This window comes from Xyrauchen texanus, chromosome 44 (genome assembly GCF_025860055.1).
Source record: "Xyrauchen texanus isolate HMW12.3.18 chromosome 44, RBS_HiC_50CHRs, whole genome shotgun sequence".
Lineage (NCBI taxonomy): Eukaryota > Metazoa > Chordata > Actinopteri > Cypriniformes > Catostomidae > Xyrauchen > Xyrauchen texanus.
Window position 1 is genome coordinate 7,008,485 of NC_068319.1, and position 17,442 is coordinate 7,025,926.

General features: G+C 37.2%; 2 protein-coding genes across 2 annotated transcripts; both read right to left on the reverse strand.

Moving 5' to 3' along the window:
• Positions 1-6,217: 6,217 nt before the first annotated feature.
• Positions 6,218-9,450, reverse strand: LOC127636256 (GTPase IMAP family member 8-like). The gene is made up of 5 exons (XM_052116699.1): positions 8,868-9,450; positions 8,707-8,774; positions 7,698-8,274; positions 7,560-7,621; positions 6,218-7,422 (listed from the first exon to the last, which is right to left on the reverse strand). The coding sequence occupies exons 1-5, from the start codon at positions 9,413-9,415 to the stop codon at positions 6,764-6,766; spliced, it is 1,914 nt and encodes a 637-aa protein (XP_051972659.1). The 5' UTR covers positions 9,416-9,450; the 3' UTR covers positions 6,218-6,763.
• A 6,834-nt stretch (positions 9,451-16,284) lies between these two features.
• Positions 16,285-17,247, reverse strand: LOC127636347 (GTPase IMAP family member 2-like; the record flags this gene model as incomplete). The annotated part of the gene is made up of 1 exon (XM_052116799.1): positions 16,285-17,247. A coding segment is annotated over one exon (624 nt), but the record flags the coding sequence as incomplete, so codon positions are not given.
• Positions 17,248-17,442: the final 195 nt, after the last annotated feature.

Genomic DNA, 17,442 nt, shown 5'->3' on the forward strand with positions numbered 1-17,442 from the left:
TCGAACTTTAGAAGAGCACGAAGAGAGACTTCTTAAAGTCCTTGATCGTCTGGCAGAGGTTGGATTAAAAATCTCATTCGACAAATGTCAATTCTGTCTCCCAAAGGTAAAATACCTTGGACATATTGTGTCGGCCAATGGAGTATCACCTGACCCAGCCAAGATAGAGGCAGTTACAAGTTGGCCACAGCCTACGCACCTGAAGGCTCTTCAATCCTTCTTGGGATTTTGTGGCTATTACCGGCGTTTCATCGCCAATTATGCAGCCATAGTCAGGCCATTGTCTGAGCTCACAAAAGGTTATGCCCCAACCCAGCGGGGCAAGAAGCCTGAGAAAGACAACACAAAGACTTACCTCAAAGAGTCCGAGCCTTTTGGTGAGAGATGGGACCAGTACTGCACTGAGGCTTTCCACCAGATTATCCACTGCCTTACTCATGCGCCTGTGTTGGCCTTTGCGGATCCCAACAAGTCATACATCCTGCATGTGGATGCCAGCTTGAGAGGGCTGGGAGCCGTCTTATATCAGGAACACAGTGAGGGTCTGAGACCAGTCGCCTTTGCCAGCAGGAAGTTAAAGACATCTGAAAGGAATTACCCCGTTCACCAGCTGGAGTTTCTGGCCCTTAAGTGGGCAGTTGTGGATAAATTCCATGATTATTTGTATGGGGTCAGATTTACTGTACGTACGGACAATAACCCGCTTACGTACGTGTTATCGACCGCCAAACTCAGTGCTGTGGGGCACAGATGGCTCTCTGCCTTATCCACCTATGACTTCGATGTCAAGTACCGACCAGGCAGACACAACATAGACGCTGACCTGCTCTCAAGAAATATGCCTGATGAAAGTGCAGAGGAATGGGAGACCATACCACAGTCTGGTGTGAGATCAATCTGCAAACGAATCTGCATCCCTGGTACGGCGGGCAGTTCACCGAGGTATGTAGATCAGTTGGGAGCTTCGCCTGATTGTGTGCCTGATATATATGCATTCCCAACTCACCTGGAGTTGAAATCATTGGGGCAGATGTCAAAGCAGGAGCTGATTGAAGCTCAGGAGGATGATGCAGACATCCGATCTGCCATACAAGCTGTTAAACATGGCAAATGGCCGGAAGCGAATGGATCCTGTTCAGAGCGTTTTCGTCTTAAAAAAGAGATGGGGAAACTGATGATGAAAGATGGGCTACTCCATCGCTTAAGCAAGCGGCTTTCCGGAGAAGAACTCACTCAACTTGTCTTGCCAAGCGAGTTCAGAGAAGTGGTGCTGAAGGCCACCCATGATGATCTCGGACACCTTGGTATTGAAAGAACTACAGACTTGTTGAGGAGCAGGTTCTTTTGGCCGAAACTGGCATGTGATGTTGAGCAGTACATAAAGAACTGTGGAGAATGTGTCACTCGGAAGACCCCCTGCCATAGGGTGGCGCCTTTACATCACATTTCAAGCAATGGACCGATGGATCTGGTATGCATCGATTTTCTGTCCATGGAGCCCGATTCTGCAGGTATCAGCAGTGTGTTAGTGGTCACGGATCATTTCACCCGTTATGCTCAGGCTTTCCCATCCCGAAATCAGAAAGCACAGACGGTGGCAAAGATCCTGGTGGACAAGTATTTCCTGCATTATGGTTTGCCAGCCAGAATCCATTCAGATCAGGGAAGAGACTTTGAGAGTCAGTTAATCAAAGAGCTCTTGAAGATGATGGGGATTCGGAAATCACGGACCACTCCCTACCACCCGCAGGGAGATCCGCAGCCTGAGAGATTCAACCGAACTCTTCTTTCCATGCTGGGAACCCTGGGCTGTGAGAGGAAACGGCAATGGAGCAAACATATTGGCTACTTGGTTCACGCCTACAACAGTACCAAATGTGATGCTACGGGGTACTCACCCTATTTCTTAATGTTTGGCAGAGAAGCAAGGCTTCCAATAGACTTGTGCTTTGGAACCTCTCCTGATGGCAAAGCTGATGGTGGCCATTCACGCTATGTAGCCAAGCTAAAAGAAGACTTGCAAAGAGCTTACAAGCTTGCCTCTGAAGCAGCCTACAAGACACATCAGAGGAACAAGAGGTCCTATGATAAAAGAGTAGGATTCCAGACACTGGATATTGGCGACAGAGTGTTGCTAAGGAACTTAGGATTGAAAGGGAAACATAAGTTGGAGAGTCGTTGGAGTCCTATCCCTTACGTGGTACTGGGAAAGATGCCCAACCTTCCAGTATACAAAGTGAAGCCGGAGGACGGAGGAGGAGTCAAAACTCTCCATCGTGATCATCTTTTGCCGATTGGACAGTTAGTGAGAATGCCGACAGTGGAGACTGAGGCCAAGTCACCTGTCAAGACAAGATCAAGAGCAAGAGCTGAGACACAAAAGAGGTCAAAGAAAGTCTTACCTGAAGTGCAGGAAGCTTTTCAAGATTTGCAGTTTACAGATTCTTCTTCAGATGTGGAGTATTATGGACCTGGAAAACCCTACAGCACTTATCTGAAGGAACTCCTGACAAAAGAAAGAGATACTGCTGGACAGTCAAATCTCATACAAGATGATAGTGATTCTCCCCAACAGTCAGATGGAAATCCTGCTGAGGATAGTTTGTCAGAGGGAAACAGTTCGGAAGAGGAACATCACAGTATGAGAGAAGAGGATAGAGATCAAGATTCAGTTCCTGAGGAAGAAAGTGATCCAGAAACTGATAACCCTTGCCACGATGTGCATCCAGAGACAGTCACTAAAACAAAAGTGATTAGCAAACCTGAAAACTGTCCAAAAAGGATAGTGAAACCAGTTATCAGGTTAACTTACGATGAGCCTGGTAGGGCAAAAGATCAGCCTCTCACTATCGTGCATAGAGGTGTTATCATTAAGATTGGCAAGAGTTAAGTTTACACTAGTCATGCACCTTTTCCTCTAGTACATTTAAAAAAAAAAAAGGTAGAGTTCATTATGTTTGATGAGGACATCAAAAACCTTTAGAAGGGGGAGGGTGTAACCCGGTTAAAAAAGCATGAGGTGATAAGTGCTGCTTGTAGGTAGGCCTATCATTTAATAATCAAAATATATAAATAGTGTGATTTAAAAAGGTTGATTTTCATTTAAAAAGTTATGATAAAAATGTTAAAAGCAGTTTAAAAATTATTATATGTTTATTGTTTTAGGGGAGAGATAATGTATTTCTGAAAACTGTCTAAACCAGCATTTATGGGGTTAATAGCAGAGAGTCAGGGCTCGGGTTGATGATTGGGGTGAGGACGGACGAAAAAGGAGAGTGAAGCAAAGAAGTGAGCGTACAGATATTTTCTGAGTTAATTTGTTAATTAGTAGTGCACAAACCAGTGTGTAACTTGTGTCTTATGATTGTTTACACGACAATCAGTGAGAAGAGCGACAAGCTGCATATTGAGAAACAGGAGGAATGTTTACACGAAGTTCAGAGACTGTTTACTTTTGTGTTACTGCAAACGTTAATGTTAACGCTTAGTCACCTTGATGTATAGGCTGGAGTCCGTTCATTACAAGTGAACGACATTTTCTAGTTTAAAGTTTGACTTCCTCAGTTGAACAGTTTGAGGGTTTTATTCAGCTGTTTTCGACCTGAAGACAGAAAAGAGACTCAGACAGAGCTTGGAGCAACCAGGATTTCTCTCGTGAGTTTTACTGGAAACGTGGAGGAGAAAAGATAAACAAACGGAGTTCGTGTTGAAACGCTAATCGGATGCTGAGCCTGCTACTGTGACTATGGGGGTAAGGACTGGACAGAAACATTAACTCAAGATATCCTTAATTTTGTTTGCTCGCTGACGAGCTAAACGACCATTAAGTTTTGGGCCACAACGAACACAAGCACCGCTTCAGGCCTGCTACGGTATTTTAGTTTTACAATATTTTTGGTTGCCGGCTTAGATCGCATTAAGGTGTGTGTGGGCCCACAAAGCATGTTGGTTTAAGTTACTTTTAAGTGGTACACTGAGATTTTCTGAATTAATCCATTTGGAGGTTAATAGGGTTTAAATTGTTGTCTGTGCATTTATATATGGTACAGTATTGATAATATTTTCTTTAAAAAAGAGGGACATTTTACATTGAAGGTTTAAAAAGAACAATCATATTCTTATTTCATTTTCTTATTTTATTGGAGATAATAATTTCTTTGAGTAAATAATTGATATTTATTTTTCCAAAACCTTGTGTTGTGTTATTTGAGTACTTACCTTGAAAGAGGGTATTATTTTATTCTGAGAGAGACATATACAGACACTTAGGGTTAAAAATCTTTATTAAAACTATAGCTTAAGAAAGGTGAATTCATAGGTAGGTTAGAGAAATAGTTCATGTGGGTATTTTAAAAGAGAGATCCAAGATAACATCTAAAACTGAGGTAATCAAGGTAAAACACATTTGATAAATACCTTAAAAGAACCCAAAAGCTCTGCCCTCATCAATATACATACTGAGGGGAGCGCTACATTAGTATTTTAAGCGCTTGATTTTAAAAGGGTGAATGGAGCGTGCGGTTTTATGTGCTGCTATAAGTGATCATGTATGCATGCACTTAAGAATATGGTTTATTCCAGGGTTTTTTTCAGAAAGCAAGTGTTTTAAAACATCAGGTAAACAAAAATGCAGATTTATTTATGCCGTTTAAGGGAATAAGAGAAAGTGGTTTAACACACAAAGGCTATTTGAACGATTATTCGACTATTCTGTGATTATTGTAATAATAAATAATTAGCTCTTAACCGATTATTCATCTAGTGCCCTGCGTATTGCCAGCTTTATTATCTATATGTATTTTCTTCAAGATTAGAAACACACAATGACATATATATTATGATTCAATAAGTCACGTGCACCATGTTATAATAGCTGCATTAAGCGTGCACGCTTGAGGGATGACAGGCAGAGTGTGCATCAGCCGGGTGCAGTTTCAATCTCTTCCCCTTAGATCGGAACATTTACACAACTCATAGAAGAGGTGCTGACTGCACAAAGAAATGCCTGTTTCAAGTTTGTATTTATTTACATGATCTGCTTCCGTATTATTTGAACTTCAATAAAGCTATAATGCATTAAATATAACACCAGGGTGTTTCCTTTAAAGAGCTCTGTATTTACTTATTTTGTATTTTTGCATTATAATTTCTTGTACTTTGCATTCTAAATCACCTGAAGCTGTTTGGAAAGTTTAGAGTGCATCTAGACCGTGAGCTGTGTAATTCGTCCTCTCCTCAGTCAGGTGCGAGCTGCAGTGCTGCTCTCGCGCATCATCATTAGAGTTTAATGTGATCTCATGTTACATTAAACGAGATCAAACGACTATTTGACAATGAAAATATAAAAAAATAAAAATGTATTGACCCATAACACATCTTTGTTTCTCACAGAGAATGTGGTTTAATGCGGCCATGTAAATACATAAGTGGCCTTCTTATAGGTTTTTGAGGAGTACGCATGTGCTTGATCACAACAGATAATAAACGTCATAGAATGGAGCCCAACAACAAGTCAATACAGCAGAAATTATAAAACATTTCTGGGACTACAGAGGGGAAAGCACATACACTATAAACTATACCCATTTATACACACCAATGTAAAATATCGACTGTCCCTCACATTTGTGTATATGCCCTTGTACATTGGGTGAATCCCAGAGATTTTTTTAAGAGGGAAACCCCACTACTGCAGCGCAATCCACTGCAGATTGCGATAGAAAGTTAGGAAAACAAACACAGAAACAACTGTGGCATATTTGGAAATAAAGCGAAGCAACGGAGGAGAAAATAGGTAAATCTTCCTCGGATGCCATGCTTGTAATTTACACAAGCATTGCTGGTAATTACGTTGCTGTGGAGAAAGCGGCTTACTGACCGTGCCGCATGTATGCTAGTAAAGAGTATGCTGTACACTTATATAGTGCATGTAAACGGAAACGCTTCTTTCTTGTAATGAACCACTTTCTCGCAATAAGCCGCTTTCTGGTGTCCATGTAAACTTAGTTAGCCTAAAATACGCTCAGAGATTTGAATAAGTCTTGTCGGCTTTCTTTTTCCATTTTATTCTATTTAGATTTCTGTTCTTTATCGAAAGTTATTCTATGTGCTTGTCCAGGGAATAACTTAAAAAATATTGTTAAAAAAACAATGATAGATGCCAAAAACAAGGACTGATTCTGATTCTAATTTATTTAATTTAAATACAGTAGTTCACCTATAAACATTTAATTCTATATTAACTTGTCATTTATCCAAACAAAATCAAGAGTGGCTTACAGTAAACATGCAGGTACAGTTCGATTATGGTTGACTTGTGTAATTGATCTGCAACGTAAGATGAATACAAACTTGAATTTTAAATATATTGTCAAGTTGTTTATTATTTTATATCAGGCCTCAGGAAAAGTATTTATTTTAAACACGTTTTTTAAAACAGTGGTTCTCAAACTTTTTGAGTCCAAGGCCTCTCAAAACTCCTCCCCCCATGTAGGCAAATATATTTTGCTTTTCACATTGTATTCACAGAAACTACTGTAGGAATAGCAGTTCATTAAAATAATCAATTTATATACATTTTACAATTCCAGAAGTTTCTTGAATAAAAATGTCATTGAAGGCAACATGTACATCTTGATTTTAACATTTATAGCACTTTTAAATTGATTAATAGGAAGTTATATTACAAATTATTTAACTTTTTTTAAATCATTTTATGCCACCTTGGAAGTTTGCTGAGGCCTCCTGGTTGAGAACCACTAATCTACGAGATGCTGCAGTTTTTGGTCTCCTTTGATTTATTGTTATGATGGCTAGATTTTCGAATGGTAATGCCTCTCTCTCTATGCATTTCCATGATGAGATCCATCATTTCTTTCACCTGTTCATGGCTTTTCTCACCATTGTTAAATGCATGATATCTAGCATTACAGGTTTTGATCAGCCCCTGAAGCTCTGGATCTGTTCCTCTGATGTAGTCCTGTAAAGTCTTGTCCTTCAGTTTCTCTTTACCAGTGAAAAGAATCACAGTATTTAGAGTCACATCCTCGCCAAACTCTCTCTTCAAGTTTGGAAGAACCTCTCTCTCACCATCTGTGAATCGGCCGAGCTGCATGACCAGTAAATACACAACAGGCCCTGTCAGAGTAAGTGCTTTACACAGCTTTATCTGCTCATGTTGGTTTTTAAGGTCTTCATTAAAGAAATCTGGGGTGTCTATGACTCTGATCTTGATTCCACAAACTGTGTCTTCTGCCATCTGGCACACCTGTGTTACTGGCACAGAACTGGCACAAGAATAAAAAAATTGTTTTTTCAGAATTGTGTTTCCTGTGGCACTTTTCCCACTTCCTGTCTGTCCAAGCAGAATGATGGTCACGAAATCTCTGACAGTCATTGCTGCTGTCCGAGGCTCCTCACTATCTGATGACGTGAAAGATTAATGATAAGATACAGTCCATGCCAAACAACAGGACCAACAGAATTAAGCTAAATGTAAGAGAAATGCTAATTAAAAATAATATTTTTAGCTCATAGGTTGAACTCAGAGATTTTGTTACCTGTTCTGCTTTGTGTTGCCATTAGCTGCACAGGACTCTCTCCAAGTGGTATTTCATATGTCCTGTCGGGAACAGAAGAGTGATTGATATAGGCCTGACTTTATATTAGTTTAATTCGTAATATAAAATATTTCCTACCTTTGGTTGAATTTCAATGTATGACTCTTTTGTATGCTTTCCATGTGTCCCATCATGTGTGTGATCAGGTCTGTATTTGTCATGTTATTGTTGTAAACACAAACTCGGTTTCCACACTCATCCAAAATCTGTCTGTAGAAATCATTCTTGAAGGTCACCTTAGGTCTGTCCATTGAAGAGTGCTTTTTCTCCCCGTTAACCAGCACAATTGTGTTTTCAACCATTTTCGTTCCAAACTTCTCCTTCAGTTCGGTGAACATCTCCTTCTCTTCTGGAGACACCTTTTTTTCATGCAGTACCAGGAGGAACACACGTGGACCTGAGTATGATGGCTGCATCTCTTCAATAAGATCAGCTTGTAGGTTTGAGTTTGATTTATAGAAAAGGTCTGGAGTGTTAATAATACAGATCATCTGACCAGCTACGTTTCCTTCAGCCTTCTCACAAATTACTTTTTCTAATTGGAAACTATTTTTCTCAAGAATGGTGTTCCCTATCAGACATTTGTCATGGCTGTTCTTTCCCAGCAACACCACTGTGATCTTGTAGTCACCTCCAGGTGACCAGATGTTCTCCCCTGTGAGAAATTAAAACAATTCAAAATTTGAAGTCATCAAACAAGGCAAGTCATCTTTTTAATGCTTTTCTATGCAGTTAGGAATACAAGTTTGGAGGACATTTACAATCATGAAGAACATTATGAACACTGCACAACAGAGTTACTTGTCATTTGAAATGGTCTAGTATATTTGTAGCAGTGACAGTTTCACTGAAATGATCTGTTTGGAATTGACCTGCAGAATTTGTGTTTGCAGTTTTAATATAGAATTATATGAGATGTAGCTAGGAAAAGCTGCCTTCTGACAAATTTAATGAACAATGTAAATAGAAATACATTTACTCAAACATTCTCTCAATTCATAACCAATTACTCAGGAACAAACACACCTGTGTGGTAGCTGGAAGACCATAAACTACTTTTTCAACCTTTGTACCTTTGGAAAAATACCTTTGATTTTTTCTGACACCATTGACGCTTGAGATTTTTCCTTAAAGGTATCAACTTCTTCATAAATGCTATAATATAAAATGACATGTTACAGATATACATCATGTGTGAAGATTATTTCTATTGATTTGAACTTAATTCATATGTATTGTGTGTCTTACTGCTCTACACCAGACGAAAAGTTGCTTGATTCATGAGCTTTGTGCTTCTCCTGTATTCTTTTCCATTTTTCCATTATCTGTTTGATTAGATCACTATCTTCTGTGCCTTGATTCTCGCTGTACATGCAAATTCTCTTTCCACATTCATCCAGAACTCTTTTGAGGTTCTCATCTGCTCGGTCATATAGCTGTCCAGATCTTTTTTCTTCACTGGTAACCAGCACAGCAATTGTGTTTTCCAGCGCTTTCATTCCAAATCTATTTTTCAGCTGGTCGAACATCTCGATTTCTTCCTCTGAGAGGTAAGTATTATCTTGCAGTACTAGGAGGAACATACGTGGACCTGGGTATGACAGCTTCAGCTCCTCTATAGTTTCTAGATCTGGGCTTTGAAAATTGTCTGGAGCATTAATAACACAGAACATCTGATCAGCTTCTCTTCCCTCAGCCCTCGCATACGTGTCTCCTTTATGCACTTTCCCGAGAATAGCACTCCTTATCATGCACTTGTCATTGTTTTTCTTTCCCAGCAAAACCATGGCGATCATGTTGTTACCTCCACTAGACTGCTGGACCTTTGCACTCTCCCCATATATATATATATATATATATATAAATATAAATCACAACTTTAATTTGCAATTGTGAAATCAAGTCATGTGAAAACAGCCTTTTGATAGCTGAGAGTTTAAGCTTGAAAATAAATGCCAATGAATGATCAAAATGCCAATGAATGAATTTAACTAAGCAACTAAGTCAACACAGATAATATTAATTTAAAGACAAAACACATAAAACTTACGCTCTGACATGTTGAGTTTCAGATTCACGAATTAATAGAGAAAAATGGCGAGTTCAGTAAAAATCATTGCACGTTTCTCCAGCTCTCTGGACAGAGTAAATGAAACTGAAAATAATTCCGTCTTAAATGTATTCGAAAAATGGGCATGGCCAAAATCTGGCCAAAAGGGCTGTCCACAAAAAGCTGGTACATTAATGCAGTCATGCAAACACATTGATTCAGTCGCAGTTGAGGCAAACTGTTGCTGAAGGAAATGCAGTGTCTAAAGTGCATGTTTCCGTGTTGTTTCTCCTCTGTTTCAACCACACAAAGTAAGTTGTTTATCTCAATCAATAGCTTTTTATATTTATTAATGTAATATTTAAAACAGCCTTACTCTTATATTGAAAGATTTTATCACATAAATCTATTCAATGAATACATTATTTGTATTCTACATATGATACAAAAGTAATAATTGCATATAAGGGAGGACTGGCTCCTCTAGATGAGTCTGTTTACTCTTCAGGTTTTCTATCTGCTTAACATTTTTAGAGAAGTTTTTTTTTATAGAGAAGTTTGGAGTTTTTCCTTTCCGCAGTCGCTTTTTATAAAGACATCAAGGCATGACCTTATCTAAAGCTGCTTTGAAACAATGTGTATTGTGAAAAGTGCTAAACAAATAAAATTGACTTGTGTGTTAAAACTTTTCACTTTGACTGGTTGCCTATTTTAATAATAAACTGTAGCTCATGGCTTAATTCATTTTTGTGTTCTGCTGATTGGAGTCAAGTTGAATAATGTTCCAATATTCCAACACTTTCTGAGTATTTGGACAGCTGTTGGAACATTGAGAGCACCATAGCCCTTGTGGTCCTCCTCGAGCCCAGACTTTGAGGACTGTAAAAGGATTTAAACAAGCAAGGAGGAGGCGAGGACTGGCTTGATAATAGTTTAATGAAAAACTTGAACAAACACACACATGACGGTCTGCTGACCGTAAACGATCTCTATCTCATTGCACCACCCTCCGCAGTCGGCCTTTATCCCTCTTGGAGGCTTAATTACCTGATAAGGGATCAGGTGTGTATAATCACGACCCGGCAGACTGGTAAGGTGAATGAGGGTGCATGAGTCATACAGTAAAGTGTAAGACTCACAACAGTATCAAAATCCTCTTTGAAACAACATTAGCAAAAACAAACAAACCACTATTCAATTGAAAGAGTAATTTCATCTCTGGTAAACTGGTATTTAAACCAGCTATACACATAACATTAAAAAGTGATACTGAATACACAAGAAAAGCAAGAGTTCCAAATTAATAATAATTGTTCATAGAAAACAATTATTGAAATCAATATTAAATCTGCACTTGACATCGCTTTGTCCGCCATGATTTGTTCTCTAGCACAAATCCCCAGTCCACTGTGATTGGACATGAGTTGGGTAGTAGACTGCTGAGAAGCTCGCACTAGTGTTGGCTCAGACGGAGGGCGCATTTAGGGTGCAAAGGATGCTGAGGGCACTAAATTGTCAAATGTGACACACTAGGCTTATGGCATATGCCCACCTAAAAGAAGTGAAGATACGTATGGCCATCAGAACAAAGAGTCGTCTTTTGACCCAGAACTCAATATAATTTGAGTGAATTGTGTTTTTCTTCTTCTTCTTATTTTAAAAAGTGTACAGAGATTCTCTCTAAATGGGCACAGAGCAGCGGTAGGCAGTAGCGCAACTGATGGTACGAACAAGACAGAGAGTCCGAATGAGCTGATCCACCAATCAGAACGCTCATTTCAGATGCGATTGGATATTTGCTAACCAATAATATTTTCTGTTTCAGATAGTGACCGGACATTTCCAGCGTCTGATTCACAAGGTGTATTCATAATTTGTGCTCTAGATTTATTTCCCTGCTAAATGTAAATATATGTATATACATTTATAAGTTATTTATGTAATAAAACTACAACTCATCAGAGACTACTACACCACTAGCTATAATCTAATCCTAATCAATTGTGCCATTTGGGACAGGGACATAGGCTAACTTTTTTTTTTTTTTTTTTGATAGGTCAATCACTTCGTATAGTAATGATTGGAAAAACAGGAGTGGGAAAAAGCGCTGTGGGAAACACCATCCTTGGTAGAAACGCTTTTGAGTCATCCCCTTCTGCAAATTCTGTTACTCACTTGTGCCAAAAAATAATGGTACATGACCAAAGAGAAATTTATGTGATTGACACACCTGGAATCATGGACACCAGCAAACCATCAGATCTCATAAAAAAAGAAATTGTGAGATGCATTCAGCTATCAGCACCAGGCCCTCATGTGTTCCTGATGGTGATACAGATTGGCCGTTTCACAACAGAGGAGAAAAATTCTGTCAAAGCCCTGCAAGAACTCTTTGGTGAAGAAGCTTCCAAATACATGATAGTGGTCTTCACCCATGCAGATTCCCTCAGGGGTCAATCAATAGAAAACTATGTACAAAATGGTCACGCGGAACTCCGTAAATTGATCCAGAGCTGTGGTTCTAGATATGTTGCCTTTGATAACAATACAATTACAGATCGAGCTCAAGTAAAGAAGTTAATTCAGAAAATTGATGAAATGGTGGCAGCCAATGGGGGAGGCTGCTTCACTCAGGAAATGTATGAAGAAGCTGAAGAGAAAATTCAGCAACAGAACATGGAGAGAGAGGTGGCAGAGCTTTTGCAGTATGAATTTAGCTTTCTTGAGATTCTTGAAGAAAGAGTCATTTTGTTCCGACAAATACTGTTGGAAGTTTATCACGCAGACATTTATCGTTGAACAAGAGACTTAAATGTGAAACCATGGGCCTATATTTTACATTTAATATACTTGTGTATGTGGTTTTGAACAGAATATACATTAAAATTAAATGTAGCATTATTACAGCTGAACATTGGGAGGGAGATGACAAAACTTCGGAAGTATTCCTATAGTGGTACAACAATTGTAATATAATTGTTTTTAATTTGACCTTGTAACACATAGCAGAATGCTACATTTTAAAGGTGATTTTTCCCTAAAGGCACAATATTCTTTTTGTAATTTTTAAAAAGAGTTTGTTTTAGAGACTTTAATTTAACAAATGCATTCAGTCACGTGATGTGTACACCACTGAATGAGTCATGACTGATTGCATTTTAGGACATTTATTTATGTGTAAATATAAGCGAAAAAGTGCAATACAAACTAATATAGTGAAGGTATAGTTGATTTTATGACTAATGTGTTTTGATTACCTGCATCAAACTGCTCAAATCACACAAAAACAAACAAATTGTATAATGCCAGTAGACATAAATGGATCTCTTTCTTTGCCATTCTTTCTCCCTGATGGTTACACACTTAAATATTTACTCATGTATGTATATAAATATAACAGTTCACAATATAATATTTTTTTATTTGATCAGAAACAGTGAGCACACCATGTATAATTTGTCAAATAGAGAACAGCTAACATGCAATGTAAAAATTAAAGTACACATTTTCTTCATTAAAAATAAGAAGTCTGTATGTTTTTAATGAAATTTGACACAATTTGAAAATTATTTTCAGATATAATTTTACAAATAAAAGCTGACAATCCCTTTGTCATAGTGCCAATGACATCAAGAGCAAATAAAGTCATAAACTTTATTAAAGTCAAAGATACAGATAAGGAATCTGATCTCATTAGTGTTTCTCAGTTGAGAAATTCCCTCAAATATATGATATGATTCATTATTCATTGAAATATATGTGATTCATTGCAATTCATCTGATTAATTAATCGGCATACAGTGCATCCGGAACAGTATTCACAGCACTTCACTTTTTCCAAATTTTGTTATGTTACAGCCTTATTCCAAAATGGATTAAATTTATTATTTTCCTCAAAATTCTACAAACAATACCCCATAATGACAACGTGAAAGAAGTTTGTTTGAAATATTTGCAAATGTATATACATTTTTTTTTTTTTTTTTTTTTTTTTAAATCACATGTACACAAGTATTCACAGCATGGACATGACACTCAAAATTGAGCTCTGGTGCATCCTGTTTCCACTGATCATCCTTGAGATGTTTCTACTACTTGATTGGAGTCCACCTGTGCAAAATTCAGTTGATTGGACATGATTTGGAAAGGCACACACCTGTCTATATAAGGTCCCACAGTGAATGTCCTTGAGTGGCCCAGGCAGAGCCCAGACTTGAACCTGATTGAACATCTCTGGAGAGATCTGAGAATGGCTGTGCACTCAACCTGATGAACTTGAGAGGACCTGCATAGAAGAATGGGAGAAACTGTTCAAAAATAGGTGTGCCAAGCTTGTAGCATTATACTCAGGAAGACTTGAGACTGTAATTGGTGCCAAAGGTGCTTCAACAAAGTATTGAGCAAAGGATGTGAATGTATCTCTACAGTACATGTGTTTTTTTATTTATTTATTTTTTTTTTTTTAAATTATAAATTTGCAAAGATTTCAAACAAACTTCTTTCACGTTGTCATTATGGGGTATTGTTTGTAGAATTGAGGAAAATAATAAATTTAATCCATTTTGGAATAAGGCTGTAACATAACAAAATGTGGAAAAAGTGAAGTGCTGTGAATAATTTCTGGATGCACTGTATGCAATTGATTTGATAATTTTTTTTTTGCATTTAGGAGGAAGTTTAAGCTCTGAAACTTACAGTACGATTTTGTAGTATTATGAACACTTTTGTCAAAAGATTAAGAACAATTGCATTGCTCATGTCATGACCCCTTTTATAACTGTTTAAGGTCATATCATGATTTGTATTTTATCTCAGTTAATTTTGAAGCCCTACTCAATATTATGTCTTGGTTATGAGGTTAACACTTGAGATGGTTATCTTTTGACATATTAAAATCAACAGTTTCACAGAAAAGAAAATTCACAAATATCAGAACACATCAGGCACGTTTTGTCTGCAGTAACTGCAATAAAAAATGAGGACAGGTGATATTTTTTATGGTGAAAGGGATTGTATATTTTTATGGTGATTGGGGTGGATAAGGACCAAAGTCTGAGCTTTACACAATAAATACAGATCTTTATCCAAATGAAATAAAATAGGTAATGGTTAATTACAGATACAATATCTTTGACCATGAACACATGCCACCTTTATGATGTGCTGATTGCACCATTTTCCATTTCACTATGTAAAATGAGGCTATGTTTTAAATAAACACATTCAAACAACTTTCTGGTCAAAGAGACATGTAGGCTAATTCACATGCATGACATCTTGGACTTAGAGCACATCAATAGAAAACTGTGAAATGCATCAACATTTTAAGTGTGACAAAATGAAATACACAGCTATTGGCAAAAACATTTAAATTAATTAAAAACGTTTTAAACATACAATGAATTTGAAACACAGATTCCATTTTAGAAATGGACAACTCTATTTGCAGGCATGTTTTTCACCTATGATGAATGTATTAAACAACAACAACAAAAAAAAGAGGAAAAAAGAAAATAATCACCCTCACAATTGAAGAGACATCACCCATGAAAAATACCACTTTTCAGGAATCGTTTTCTTCTTCTCAGTTTAAAGTTGGGGCAATATCATTAGGCTACTTCTGGGCATGTAGCTAAAGCAAGCTAAGGAAAAGGTTTTGTAGCTATGCTGTAAAATCCATCGCAGCTATTTGAACTGGTTTGCTAGATTTGTATTTTTTATTTTGTTTTATGAATGCCATGGTTTTATAACAATGATATAAATAAACATGAAACGACATGAAGAAGAAGAAGAAGAAAAAAAGTCCATTATAGAAGAATAACAGTTTTAGGGTCTTCCTCTTATAAGTAGACCATTTTAAACATGTTTTATACTTCTTGTCAAAAGTTCTATTAATCTCTATAGGTGTAAATCTTTAGGTGGCAAACTCTTGCCCTTGTCTTTGAATGACTCAGTGAGTTTGAAGCTTATTTTATGACTCATTTATGACTCATAAAACTAATGAAGGAATTTATGAATAATCACTGCATTGCACATACTGTATTTACATACAGTATAGCCTGAATAGGTTAGACACAACACTTTATCCCGAACAAAAAAAGCTTTAGTGATGATAATTATATGATGATAATGTGCTGTTGTGTCTTTCCTAAATTGAAAGATCTAGGATGGTAGCTGTGCAAAAAGCCCTTAGTGAGTGAGAATTAATATAAACCTTATGAATGGATAATGGGATTGTTGATCAACAAATTAAATGCTGTTATTTACTCACCATGTTCTAAATTCGTATTATTATTTTTTTTCATGGAACACTGTATCTGTGTCAATTTACACTTTAACTGTATAGATAAATATGGTTAAAGTGAATGATGACTGAGGCTAACATTTTATTTATCCTTTATTTTTATTTTCCATGTAAAATAGATTAGTTATATGGGTTTGGAATGAAATGAGGGTGAGTAAATGACAATTTTCATGCTTGGGTGAACCATGCCTTAATGTTCCTTAAAACAATAACACTCTTAACTTATCACAACTTTGCATGTAACATTTTAAAACTGAATAATCATTCCCTGTTTTACCACTAGAGGGCGCAGAAAAGCTTCAGAGTGCATCAGTTGTACTCCTCATTTGTGAAAGTTTAAAGACCTTATATTATGTAACATTGTTAAATACATAAAAGACAAATTATTTAAATAGTTAAATCATAATAAAAAGTTTATTCGAGATTAATCAACATTACTTGCCATTTATCCAAACAAATCCAGAGTAACAAACTGTAAATACAGGTCAAATTCCAATTAGCTTTTTGGTCACAGTGATTGATTTGCAACATAAGAACAAAGAAACTCAAGCTTTTCATGTACATTGTTCAATTATATTTTATAATGTAATTTTTTTAGGTCTATATTACGGATATGAGATATTTAACACAAATGCACACTTTGTCATTATCTACAAGATTCTGCACTCTTTGTTCTCGTTTATCTTGTTATGATGGCTAGATTTTCGAATGGTAATGCCTCTCTCTCTATGCATTTCCATGATGAGCTCCATCATTTTTTTCACCTGTTGATTACTTTTTTCATTGTTGTTTAATGCATGGCATCTAAAATCACAGGTTTTGATCAGCTCCCGAAGCTCTGGATCGGTTTCTCTGATGTAGTCCTGTAAAGTCTTGTCCTTCAGTTTCTCTTTACCAGTGAAAAGAATCACAGTATTTACAGTCACATCCTCGCCAAACTCTCGCTTCAAGTTTGGAAGAACCTCTCTCTCACCATCTGTGAATCGGCCAATCTGCATGACCAGTAAATACACAACAGGCCCTGTCAGAGTAAGTCTTTTACACAGCTTTATCTGCTCATGTTGGTTTTTAAGGTCTTCATTAAAGAAATCTGGGGTGTCTATGACTCTGATCTTGATTCCACAAACTGTGTCTTCTGCCATCTGGCACACCTGTGTTACTGGCACAGAACTGGCATAAGAAACAAAAGGTTGCTTTTTCAGGATGGTGTTTCCTGTGGCACTTTTCCCACTTCCTGTCTGTCCAAGCAGAATGATGGTCACGACAGTCTCTGACAGTCATTGCTGCTGGCTGATGCACCTCATTAACTGATGATGTGAAAGAATAGTGAGAATTTACAGTTCATACTAACAGTTTCAGTGCATAGATTCCAAACCACAGGATGGACATATATTAAGCGAAATGTCACATGCTAATTAAAAATAAGCCTTCTAGCTGAATCAAACTCAAAGGGTTTTAATACCTTTTCT

Bases quoted from the DNA above. Each gene is read 5' to 3' on its own strand.
- LOC127636256 (XM_052116699.1), bottom strand. From the start codon at position 9,415: ATGATCGCCATGGTTTTGCTGGGAAAGAAAAACAATGACAAGTGCATG. The intron at 8,775-8,867 runs GTAAGACACACA...TTTATATTATAG, and splicing joins TTTTCGTCTGGTGTAGAGCA to CATTTATGAAGAAGTTGATA. The intron at 7,423-7,559 runs GTAACAAAATCT...TCACGTCATCAG, and splicing joins GGCAACACAAAGCAGAACAG to ATAGTGAGGAGCCTCGGACA.